Raw genomic sequence first — 13,187 nt, forward strand, 5'->3', positions numbered from 1 at the left:
TATGGTACAGGACGGAAAATGAACGCTAAGAAATAACTATGAAACTAAAACTCTGAAATCACAGGCTGTTCACTGTCTTGTCCATTTACAGGATGAGTTTATAATCATTTTCACATTTTATAATCAGTTTTAGAAGGGGTCCAGGATGCAGCCGATAGCCTCTTGGTTAGTGCTGCTGCCTTAGGATCCGAAAGTTGTTGGTTCAACTCTTACCGAGTGCTGTACTACCCTTGAGTAAAGTACTTGCCTTGCTCAGGAGTCAACGGACCATCAGACCCATCGATGGATCTGCTCCCCAGTATCTACAGGACCTTCTCACTTGTTACACCCCTAACAGACTGTTACGCTCGTCCACCTCTGCCCACCTGGTGGTCGAAAAAGCACAAAGGTTGTTGGTTCTGGCTCCAATGTGGTAGAATGACCTCCCCCTCTCACTCAGAACTGCTGAAACTCTGTCTACATTCAAGAATGGTCAATCCAAGCAATAATCCTAGCAGCAGTACATTATTCAGAACCAACAGCAGGCTGGACATAGTTTCAAATCGACAGCCTGATAACAGGGCATTACAGTAGTCTGTCTTGCTTGAGATAAAGGCATTAAACAGCTTTTGCATCTTGTTGACATAGACAGCACTTCAGTTCTCCTATGTTTCTGAAATGAAGGCAACAAGGCCTAGATAAGGCATTAACATGACACACAAAAGATTAATACTCAATAAGATTTCCACCTCTGAGGCCCTTGATATTAAGAAACTGTTAAGCATTTTTGTTATTTTGTCCACCTGCTGCATGTTCAATATGGTCATATGGAAATGAAACGGCGCTTCATAATATTAGAAAACAATCCAGACAAAAGTAAGAAACTTTTCCACACACACACACACACACACACACTTGATAACCGCTTTTCCAGCGCAGGGTCAGGAAGGTCTGGAGCCTATCCCAGAAAAATGAGGTGCCAAATGAGGCAGGATACACTGCGATGGCAGTCCATCACAGCATAGACACACGCGCTGCAGGCAGTATCCCAGCTCCAAATACACAACCTCACGTGAAGAGTTCATGAGCAGTTTCACCAACTAGTTTCTTGTTTATTTTTTCTGCAGGAGTAACACCTGTGCATTTGGTTGGCAGCTACTTTAACTCTCTGCAGCACAACCTGAGATACTGCATTTTTGTGGAACATCAGAGTCTCCAGCCTTGACAGCAAGATTGCGAGGTCACCGTGGTATCACTTACTAGACTTCGCAGAGTTAGTATGTTTTAAAAAGGTGTTACCCCATCTGTTTCAGCATTCAGCAGCCTTTGCGCTCTGGTTTCCTTATCAATAACACATTTGTCTGATAATACCTGTGAATGACACCTTTAGCCCACATGGCAACAAGCTCAGCTGAAGTTCTAAGCATATTTTACAGTTTACAGCTGCTCGCTCAGTAGGGCGACTCGTGTCTATCAGAGTACAAGTTAGTTTTTACTTCACGTATGGTTTCTGCAATATTATAAACCGTGCTGAACAAATTGTCTGTGCATAAGTCAGCAGTGACAAATCGCACACAGGAGCTTCAGGCTAACATTTCTAACATAGCGATGTGAGATTCACTTTCTGGGTCTGTCCATCTGGGTCTTTCTATGAGGTCCATGCTGAACTGCAAAAGTTAGTCTGTATGACGGTCACCCTTAATTTTCGTAGCTTCATCTGTTGTGCTTCATCTCTACGTGGGTCTGACCGTAAAGATGGGGCAGCATGAATAGCCAAAGTACCATATCTGCATAGTGCATTAGTTGCAATTAAAGAAACTAATACTATATATATGTATATGCACTGCATAATGGCAACATGTACTGGTTGGACAGATGAGACAAATGACATTAAGCCACGTGGACACAAAACTGAGCATAACTGGGTTGCCTGCGGCACATGAACTACAATATAATACATACATAACTTATCAATAATGAAATTGTGCTTTCTGCTGTTATTATTGACCTGTGGGGCAATTCATTAGTGTTCAGACCCTCCGAGACCTCAGATGAGGCCCAGGCCGTTTAACATGAGGTGTAAAAAATGTTTTATTGTAGAGATTAGCATGTAGTATTTTCTTTGTAGAATGCACAACAGTATAATTTTATTTCGGTCTGTCTTTAGGCACTCTTGACCAACTAACTTGTACATTACAGCATCTGTAAGCAATAACACACAAGTGAAAATTCAAAAGAGCGGATTGTCCGATGTGAGCAGCCCCTTTGAGGTGAGGACTGGGACAAAAATGGCCTTGTTTTGTTTATGTGCATCGTGTGAAACTTACGGTGTCCGCTTTATGCTGCTGATCGGGATGAACTACAAGTTTAATAGTTGACATGTATTGAGACAGCACTGTAAAACAGATGCTCTTTGGTGACAATTATGACACCGTTCTGTGGTGCAACTTATTTCATTGACCTACTTTTCTCCTTTTCTAGAGTATATATAACTCAATAGAGGTTAAAAGTCCTATTTTGATTTGTTTTATTTTTGTATTTTTATGTCTTTTTCAGTTGTGTCATTGAATGCCATGGGGTTGAGAGATAATGTAAAGCCTTGTTTTGTTTACCGAGCACTTTAAAACTGATTTAGTTTTTTTTTTTCCAAGAGACACACTTTATTGCTAGTGATGTTAATTTTTGGAAATCACAATGGGGTGGGGATATCTGGCTGTCCCACGGGTCTGAGCACTCCGCGGGGGTTTCTTGCCCAAAAAACAATTTCGAAGGTTGGGTCCTGCACTCTGACTCTGATCTTAACGGCCATTTCATTTGTTTAGTTATCAGATGTTATAGCGTTACTGTGATTGTGCTTAACATTTATGGGTTTAACTCTAAAACTAAAAATGGCCAATTACTTAATTCATTGGAGGAGAGACTTATACACTGGCTGTCCAAGTATCCAGAGGCTTATTTGTTAAGGAGGAGACTAGTTTAATCATGTCGTTTTGGATGAGGCTAAGGATACGTGGCCTCTAGGTCAACCTTCGTGCTTAAAATCTACTTTAAAACTTCTCATGGAAAAATTTAATGTTGTTGACATATGGAGGGAAACGTTTGTAAATGATACGCTATACACCTGGAACAACAGAGACGGCTCAAACAGTCACGTATAGACTTCTGGCTCGTTTCTGAGGCGTTCGAGAAAAATAGCTGTTACGTCTCCCTCAACCAGCGCATCGGCGACACCTGCTGTTCCCTGATGGAACAGAAGATAAAAAGGGACGCCGAGGCGGCAGCGAGGTGGCGGCAATGCGGAACCTTGTTCAGCGACTTCTCTTGCATTCCTGATTGTGTATCCTGTAACCCCTTCCGACTGCGACTCTCGCCGTGCTCTGTGTGTCCTGTTTGCCGATCGCCCGACCTTCGCCTGTCCCCAACTTCTCTCTTCTTGGATTACGTCTGTCTGTTATAATAAACATCGCTTTGAAGAACTCTGCACTTGAGTCCGTCATCGAGTGGAACGAAACTATCACTATGACAGTAGCATTACACTTAAGTTAATGTTTTGACAGCTCCATTGCTGACCCCAAAGCTGTTTTTATTAGTACCGGTCTTTTTGCTGCAGCATCGTCTTCAAGATCTTGCAGCACTGAGAGGGGCTTCTAACTGGAAGACGAACAGCTCCATGCTTAAATATGACTCGGTAAAGGCGAGTCTGATCACTTATTACTGGAATAAAGCCAGGGTCTAGGGATGCTATGTATGTTTAGTTGTAGCTTGGAGCTTTTATTAAAGTTTGAAGTTGGCAACAAGTTTTTGACAAAATTAATACGGCAGCTGGCTAGCCAGATCTAGATGCGTTTTAGAGGAGGAGATTCTTTCAGAGATCACTACCCTTTCCAGTTTACTGCCAGGGAGTTTCAGAAGAGGGGAGAGAGAGGTTAAGGTTAAGTGAACTACAGAGCAAATGAGATGACTTGTACAGAGCGAGAGCAGGGGGGCCTTTCATAAGGTCTCGATAGAAGTGGCTGGAGCATCATGACATGGGGAGCAAATGAGCAAATGTCTGCATATTTCTTCAAGCTTGAGAAGTCACAAGCTAAACTTAATTCTGCTTTTCAGTTGAACCTTGGAGGTAGTGTTACCAATAGCCCAGAGGAAATTTCCAGCTTTTGTTAGAACTATTACTCCGCGCTGTACGAATCCAAGTTCAGTAATGACATGCCATGGCAGCCTTTTCTAAATATCTCGGCACCCTGAACTGCCTTAGTGAGGATGAAACACTAATGTGTGATTTTCCAATTACTGTGGAGGAAATTATGGATGCCATTAAATGCTTTAAAAATAAGTCACTGGGCAATGATAGGATCACTGCTGAATTTTATAAGCTCTTTCCTGAGTTAATTGCTTCCTTTTTGTTTGAAGTTTATTCAGAGAGCATTGCTAGAACTGCTCTTCCCGCTAGTATGTGTAACATCAATTCGTGGCATCCCTGTTAAAGAAAAAAGTAAATTATTTAAGAATTCAGATAACTAAGGATCCCGTGGACAGAACTGCTCTGAACTTCAATTGATAAGACAATGAACGAATTCAATCTTTGGTTACAGAGGGACTTGTCTTTAAAAAGGCGGGTCCTTCTGTCCAAAGTAGAAGGTATTTCCAGGCTCACTTACAGTATGTTGCCTCTTCAGTACATTTAGCCAGCAAAACTGCTAAAGTAATAGACCAGATGCTCTTCAATTTTCTGCGGACAAACCGAGTCCGCTATATCTGGAAGTCTGTGGTTGTCGACTCGTATAAGAATGGCGGGCTTCGTTTCTTGGACTTTACTACCTTGAATATGACTCTTAAAATTAACTGGATGAAGCAATTTCTCAGAAATGATTCCTCCATCTGGAATTTAATTCTGAAATTTGTCTTTGACCAAATTGATGGTCTCTCATTCCTTCTGATGTGCAGTTATAATGTGGAGAAGTTACCTGTTAAATTGTCAGCCTTTCACAAACAGGCTCTATTGGCATGGAAATTAATTTACAAGCACAACTTTTCTCCGCACCGGTATTATATTTGGAACAATGGTGAGGTCCTGTATAAGGGTAGGAGTATCTTTTTAAGGAGTTGGTTCAACAGGAATATCCTTCTGGTGGACCAGTTGCTGACCTCACAAGGAGTTCTTATGAATTACACTGAATTTGTGTCATGTTTTGGGTTTCATGTCACAGAGGAAGAGTTTGGCCTGGTAATGAAGCCTATTCCAATTGGTTCTGTGAATCTACTTAGAGCAGTCTCTTACCCTGCTGTTGTTTCTATAGTTCAAGTTCATTGTCATAGGTACAAGTACAGTGTACAAGTATCATGAAATTCTTCTTGAATGCTTCTCCACAGACTATGGACAAAGACAACAGAAATACTGCACAAACAAAACAATGACAATGACAGTGTGTAATGCTAATAGCAATGACAATAAATAACGGTAACAATAATAACACTAATACCAGTAGACAGCCAGAGAACTCAGAATGTGAGAATGAGAATGCCTAAAGTGACAGTGTAATCTACCAATGTGCTTTGAACAGTCCAACTCTAGTTACGAAAGGTGGCACATTGGTGATTGCTGTATATTCTTACAGCAGTGGGGTAAAAGCTGTTCCTGTACCTAGCTGTGCGGGTTCGAATAGACCTAAGCCGTTTTGCAGATGACAGGGAATAGAAAAGTGCCCGTGTGGGGCGACTATGATCTCTCATGATGCGCATCGTCTTTCTGAGACAGCCTATGGTGTAGGTGTCCTCGACCGCTGGTAGCTGTGTGCCGATGATTCCCTGAGCCGTTTTGACCACCCTCTGTAGGGCTTTCTTGTCCTGTATGGAGCAGCTGCCACCCCAGGATGTAATACACCCTGTGAGGACGGACTCCACAGCACACCTGTAGAAAGTGGTGAGGACTGTAGTGGACATCCGGGCTTTCTTCAGACACCTGAGGAAGTGGAGGTGTTGATGGGCCTTTTTGATGGTCGATGCTGTGTGCTCAGTCCATGTGAGTTTGGCAGTGAGGGTAACACCTAGGAATCTGAAACTGTTGACCCTCTCTACAATGTCCCATCCGATGTAGATGGGTACATGAACCGTGTCCTGTTTCCTGAAGTCAGTCACCAGCTCCTTAGTTTTACTGACATTGAGAGACAGGTTGTTGCCCTGGCACCACTCTCCCAGGAGCCTCACCTCCTCTCTGTAGGCCGTCTCCTCGTTGTTGGTGATCAGACCCACAATGATGGTATCATCAGCAAACTTTATGATGGTGTTGGAGCTGTGCCTGGCCACACAGTCATGTGTGAACGAGGAATACAGCACCGGGCTCAGGACGCTATAGCGGATCCAGTTGACACTCTGTGTGGAAGCATCTGTTTCTCGTGGTCTCTCAGAAATAATAACAGAGCTGTTATCGGCTTGTGATGGACTGGCGTCCCGTCCTGGGTGTATCCCCTCCCCCTCCAGCCTTGTGCCCTGCGTTGCCGAGTTAGGCTCTGGCTTGCTGCAACCCTGCTCGGGAAAAGCCGTTGTACACGTTGTGTGTGTGGATTACAGCTGAAAGGTGATTGGACTCTTGCTGCTGTCTAACTATGGTTGCACGTCAGGTGGCGGCTGTTAAAATGCAATTGACAGAGCAGCTACCAAACAAGACTGTAGATGACATGAAACACATGCAGATGGAGCATGATGCAGTAGGTGTGGTGCAGTAGGTCCAACGGGAAAGGCCTCCTTTTGGAAGTTATCATTTTAGAAGATTGCCTTTCTGGATCTTCAGTGCCCCAGAGATGTTCCAGCATGTTATGCGTTACCTACTCAGAGATCATGAAGGAGTACTTCTCCATATGGATGATATCCTGGTCTTGGGAAAGACAAAGGAGCAACATAATGCAAGGTTAAGCCAGGCAACTGGCAATATAAAGGACTCTCAGCTCAAGCTGAATAAGCGTCGGTGCGTAATTAGTCGAGTCTGGATTTCCTTGGTCACTGCGTCACAGGGGAAGGAATTAGTCCTTCAAAGGACGAAGTTCGGGCAGTCATTACCCTGGACTCCCCCACAAACATTACAGAACTGAAACGATGTCTTGGGATGTTTGTCTAGGGGAGTATGTGAAGGACTTGGCTGCCATTCTTCAAGCTTTGAACGAGTTTCTGTGCTCTGACTCAACATGAATGTGGGAAGCAAGTCAGGAAGAAGCTTTTCGCAGAGCCCAGGAGATGAGAACACAGGGCCCGGTTTTGTCCTTCTTTCACCCTCCCAAGCACGACCATCGGTGCCGACAGCAGCAGCTACGCAACAGGCGCCCGTCACGGGCGACGGACCGAACAAAGCGATGTACTCAAATGTAGACTTGTATTTTATTCGTGGAGCAACCAAATCTAGAGGGGCAGGGAGAGGTGAATTCCAGACACAGCACAGGTTGAGCGAACAGCAAACGTCACCAAGGGGATGATACAGGAACGTGGTCGAGTGAAACGGAAAGCAAGGGCCACGACCAGAACTGCGAGGACCATCTGAAAAGCACACAGACCGGGCGCCGCAGCTGCTCCGAGGAGGTTCCGCGCCGTGTGGTTGTTGGGACGCTTCCTTATGCTCGTCCCCGGGATGAGCTCCAGGTGCTGTCGATGCGCCGTCCGATGAGGGTGCGACACAGTGCTTGTTTACTGCATAGCCATGGCGCCAGCCAGGTGTGGCTTTCAGCTCGAGATCTTTAGTTGTGCTGTTGTGTAAATGTAAACATAATGCAATGTACTATAGTACAGTAGTACAGTAGTGTAGTGCAATATAAACAGCGGAATGTGGAGTCAAGTAGTGTAAACTGGGTAACGTACTGTACTGTCAATGGTACGGCACAGTATTCAGTACAGACCGCCCTGCAAGGAAGTGAAGTAAAAGTAATGAAAATGGCTTTGTATGGTGTAAAGTACTATAGTACATTTTAGTGTAAGCGGTGCATTGTGGTTGTTGGCTGTAAAGTAAAAATAGTGTAATAGTGCCGTGTAAACGGTGTAAAGTGCCGTACTGTCACACTGTGACTGTAGTGTAAACAGGGTAAGACCCGCCCCGGATTCCTGTTTCTCCATAACACCCCCCCGCCCCCCACCCCCCACCCCACCCCGCTTCCTTCCTGCTCCAGTCCTCCTCGGCCGTGCAGTTTCTTTGTGTGAAGAGTGTAAAAGTGTTTGAGAAGTGGGGGGGGGGTCCTGTCCTGTCCTGTCCTGCCATGGCCCCCAGCGGACTCGTGGACCCTGGATTCCTGCGCTCCTCGGAGGGCTCGCTGAGCGTCGCGCAGACGGTACTCTGCTTTTACCCTGCTTTACGCTGCTTTACCGCTCTTTCTCTCCATCCATGATAACGTTTAACGGCCGCTTCGCGTTTCGGCTCCAGCTGCGAGATGTGTGTGTGTGTGTGTGTGTGTGGGTTTGTGTGCGTGTGCGCGCGCGCGTGCGTGTCGTCGAGCTTTTTTTCGCGGCGGTAACAATCACAATGTAACGCCGGTGTTTCATTTCCCCCGAACATTCCAGTAACTAACTGCTGTGAGAAATGGCCACAATGTTACACTGTTTTATACCTCGTAACATACACAAGTTGGATTTGGGGAAACTGCTAGTCTACTGGTTAGAGCTACTGGAATTCCGAACTGGTTTGAATCACAGCTGTTGTACCCGGCTTGAGCAAGGTACTTACCCTACTGCTCCAATAAAACTACCCTGCTGTACAAGTGAGTGAATGACGAGGTACAGTAAGTTTACAAACTGGTAGCGTAGAGATTACAGTTACTGCCTTTGGACCCAAAGGTCGCAGGTTTGATCCCCACCTCCAGCTGTAGTACCCTAGAGCAAGGTATTTACCCCAGATTTCTCCAGTGAAATGACCCAGCTGTATAAATTGGTAAATAAATGTAAGAACATTAACGTTGTAAGTTGCCGTGAGAAAATGTTTAGCGTCACGAATAAATATAGACTACAGTTACTATGACAACCTTCATGTATATACAGTATAACACAGTGAGCTCCCTGTGCCCCCCCCCCCCCATTGCTACATGGGAAAGAGTGCAGTGATTGCAATACAGTGACACGTCAGTGTGAAAAATGCTGAATGTCTGACACCAGGGTTACCAGGGTAAGCAGAAGTCAACCTGACACCCAGTTCAGAGCACAAGTAGAGGCAGAAACAGTTTGATTCCCCACCGATTTTCATAGCTGACGTGGAAAAGAGGAAAAGCTGCCAACCGGAACTGAAAGCTTGAACTGTATGTGAAATAGGTCTTTAAACACTAAAATGATGCAGGGATCTGCTTGTGTTCAACGTTGCATCACATCCAGGGTCAACCCCCCTCAGCCTTGCGCTCGATGATTCCAGGATAGGCTTCACACCCTCCCGACCCTGAACAGGACAACAGGTTGATGAAAATGAATGGATAGCTGGAATTCAACAAGACAGTTTAGAAACCTTAGTTTAAATCCAAACGCGGTCTCCCGGTAGAGGCTGTGTTTGACGTTGCCGTCCCTGCAGCGAGTCCGGAGTCAGGGATGGAGGATTCGGTCCTTCTTGAAGAACGGCCCCCATACGCTCGCAGTGCAGGCATCGCTCTTCGGAACTCGCGCAAACTGAATGTGCCGTCTGCTATCTCTGCACCCTGCCTGCAGGTGGCGCTGCTGATCGCCTTCCTCTGTGTGCACTGCTCCTCCTGGTGGACGGACTTCTCTGCATTCCGCTACTTCCAGGTGGTCACGCTGTGGTTCCTCGTAACGTTCCTCATCTTCCTCTTCATGCACATCTTCAGGCTCCAGAGCAAGATGCCGTGTATCAACTGGGCGCTCACGGTGAGATGCAGCGGGGTTGGGACGGGTACCGGCTCTTGACCCGTTACCACGGTAATGGGCGAAGTATTCTGTATGCTGCAGGAGCTACTTTGCTGTGGCGAAAGTTGTTTTTACTGGGAAAATGTGAGCACACTTTAGGTGTCTTGGTGTCTCTGTTGGGCTTGCTAGAGTGGGAACAGCGGAGCTCCGTGGACAGTGGAGTCGCGACGACGAGCCCGTTCCCACCCTTCCTAACCATCTGTGGGACAAACACTCCTCTGTATTAAGTAAAAGAAACACTGGAGTGTGTCGCACGCTGAGCCAATTGGATTTAAGGGCAAACGGTGACCATGTCACCGGTTTGGATGGTTGGTGTGCTGTGGAGATACCTTGTGCTCTCAAGACAGAGCTAAGAGCTGTGTAAGACAGGGCTGTGTGTCAAGTCAAGGAAGGCCAGGGACGTGTACGCGTGTGTGTATGAGGGAACACGTATGTGAAGTAATCTGAAGGCTCATAACGACTTGAGAAGGCCGAGGTTATCGAGCTGCTGTTGACTGTGTGCTGCAAATTCAAAGATCTCAGCTCACAAGGCTTCCTCTTCTCTGCGACGTGAACGTTGCCAGGAGTTCCTGCACTACGCCGTGGGGATGTTGCTCATCTTCATCGCCTCTCTTGTGGCAGCGGTGAAGTCTAGAGGCATCTTCGCGCTCATAGCCGGATCGGTGAGTGCGCTTCCCTTTCCTCCTCCTCTTGGGACAGTTTGTACGTCTAGGGTGAGTCTTTAGTCTCTGGGTCCTCCAACAGCTGTAGGGGGGCGTCGATCATCGGCCTTTGAGAGGAAACTGAAGCTCGGCCGTCTCGCTTCTCCGGCAGGTGTTCGGTTTCATCGCCACCGTCCTGCTCGCCATCAGCGTGTGCCGCTCCTACAGGGTCGCCTGCGGCTCCCAGCCAACCAGTGAGAGACGCGTCCGTTCACCTCCAGCTTTTTGTTTGGACCCCCGCTGTTGTGTGTGTTCTGGCAGGAACTGCAACCAAACTGCCTTCCTTCTGCACTGGAGGTTTAACTTGGTGGCAGCAGAGACAGGCTGAGCCTGAACTCCATCGGGGTCCCAGACTGATGTAGTGTCTCCGTATTAATAATAAGTGTGTTGCGCTAGTCTGAGATTTAGGTCCCTCGCTGTTGTAGCGAGGGAACAGCTGGTCGCCGGTTTGGGCATCTCTGGTGTGAATCGCGGTTAGCAGTCGGAGAAACACCTGTATGAGGTGCGAACGGGGCAGTAGGACAGTGCGTGTATCAGGTGAGTGACCCGGACTGATGGCTGCTCACCACTGGTCACCAGCCTTCTCTTTGACCTCTCCTGAGGGGTCCCAGTGTCCAGTATTCAGTGTCCGGTGAAAAAGTCCCGCGTTTTCTCTATGGTTTAAGGCATTCGGTTTATTTTCATTTTGCCATTTCACAGAGGTGTACAGCGCAAATAAAGTTTCTCTGTGCGGCTTCAGGTGGCACACGGTAAACATGGGTCACACGTATGAATACAAATGCAGACATGACAATGATATGGACAAGGGGACGTCCAGCCACCGATCTCTGAGGGTAGCGGTAAATGCAGCATAGTGTGAGGCCCTCAGGACAAGGTGCAGATGCCGTGGTGAGTAGGTGTGTAGGGTTAAACAGCTTTAATAAATGCCAGTGTGAAACGATGTGAGTGTAAAGTGTTAATTTACCACGCTCCCTCTGGCTCTTTTTCAGGTGCTGCCATCTCATAGGGACACAGCGGTCCTGCTGCCCTCCATGTTTGAAGACGTGAGACGCGTTCAGAGCACCGTTGTCCCCAAGTGCCACATGGAGAGCAGGATCTGTGCCAAGTGTCCTTCCGCTTACTGGGATGGACACTGATGTCCTGCAGGTCTGCCAGTTTACATACTGGGACCGTATAGGTGTGTTTGACGTTCCCTGTCCAGTCCCAGTGCGCGTGTTCTTTCAGAAAAGGACAATGTATTATGGAGCTTCTGCAGGAAAGAATCGCTGCTTCCATTTGTATCTTTTGCTGATGTCTTAAGCTTTAATTTTTACACGAATACACAAACACTAATGGAATTGTGAAGAATTGCGGTTTTGCTCTAATGGCTTTTCTTTGCTTGCGGAAATTTCGAACACGACGAAGGAAGCGCAACGGCCCGTTTTTAGCGACAGCAACTTCACTTACGATCAAGTGACTTTTTCTGGAAATACGGATGTTTTCAGCCCCTGAACGTATTCCGATTTCCTCTTTATAACGGTTATCCTCATTATAAAGAATAATAATGTGAGCGAATAAAATTAATTTGCTCTGTCCACATGCAGGGCAGAACCAGACCTCCTGTCCTTTGGGCTTTTTTGTTCTGCTTTTTAAGGTTAACGGTGAAACAGTAAAAACATCCATCCCATCCCCCACCCATGGGGTAAAACATGAGTCTGAACCTTCATCTCCGGGAGACTCAGATAAAGAGGAGATTCCAGAGAGTGAGAGTCGCGTAGCTGGGTGCACTGGGTGGACTGGGAGGACTGGGAGGGGGGTCCGCTCCCCAGAGGTCCAGCTCGGACAGACGTCTCCACCTCTGCTGGATCGAGTGGCAAAAAAGGAGGTGCGGAAGGAGCGCCTGGTCCATGCCAGCTCTGGGCGGGAGGACAGACTCGCCCGGGATGGAAACGTGAGTCAGCGAGCGAGTCCCTCCCTCCACAGGGGCGTCTCAGGGTGTCAGCCTGTTTGGACGGAGGGTTGTTGGGTCGATGAAAGGGACGCGAGTGCAGGGCCATTGATAGAGGGGTGAATTGTGCTGACGATTGTAGGGACCCACAGGTGCGGAGGGCCCGTTAAGAGAATTACTTTAACTTTTGAATTCCTCGCTACGTCCCTGTCCAAGTGGCACCAAGGTGGCGTCGAGTTTCCCACTTTGGTGCCTGTCCCCATTTCCCACAGGAAGTGCAACCATGGAAACGGTCTGAAGACTAAGCCGTGCAGTAATTGCCCATAGTGTTTAAACGTGCTGCTGCGCATACGAGCAGAAACACACAAGTGACAGTGGAGTGTGTGTACGAGAACCCTGCAGGAGAAAAGCCGAGACGCTTCTCAGCTGTAAGGGGAAGCGAACGTTGCCGGAAGGAACTGGGCTCCGCTGGACAGGAAGCAGAGGCCTGTTTTTTGGAAGCGGGGGAGGAAAACCGTCCGAGAGCCTCGCAGCCGTTGGATGTGCGGAGAACGGCAACGGCATCACGTGGATCACCTGCCGTGTGCCGTTTTCTCCTCGTGGTGGGAATCTAAACGCCCTCTTTGTAAAATAGGGCGAGAGAATTTATTTGACGGGCAGGACGAAGCGGGAGCGCTTCTTCGGCGATGCTGACATCTGGTGTT

General features: G+C 47.2%; 1 protein-coding gene across 3 annotated transcripts; it reads left to right on the forward strand.

Annotated features, from left to right (window-relative positions):
• The first annotated feature begins 8,134 nt into the window (after positions 1–8,134).
• cmtm7 (CKLF-like MARVEL transmembrane domain containing 7) lies at positions 8,135–12,151 on the forward strand. 3 transcript variants are annotated; one of them, XR_001965242.2, is made up of 6 exons: positions 8,135–8,285; positions 9,640–9,816; positions 10,419–10,517; positions 10,669–10,750; positions 11,296–11,444; positions 11,546–12,151. XR_001965242.2 is itself a non-coding variant. In XM_018734586.2 (5 exons), the coding sequence occupies exons 1-5, from the start codon at positions 8,214–8,216 to the stop codon at positions 11,560–11,562; spliced, it is 447 nt and encodes a 148-aa protein (XP_018590102.1). In that variant the 5' UTR covers positions 8,135–8,213; the 3' UTR covers positions 11,563–12,151. The 3 variants fall into 3 exon arrangements, 1 of the variants encoding a protein (XP_018590102.1); XR_001965243.2 differs by having other exon boundaries at positions 10,669–11,444; XM_018734586.2 differs by lacking the exon at positions 11,296–11,444.
• Positions 12,152–13,187: the final 1,036 nt, after the last annotated feature.

The sequence above is a fragment of the Scleropages formosus genome, chromosome 18 (assembly GCF_900964775.1).
Source record: "Scleropages formosus chromosome 18, fSclFor1.1, whole genome shotgun sequence".
Classification (NCBI taxonomy): Eukaryota; Metazoa; Chordata; class Actinopteri; order Osteoglossiformes; family Osteoglossidae; genus Scleropages; species Scleropages formosus.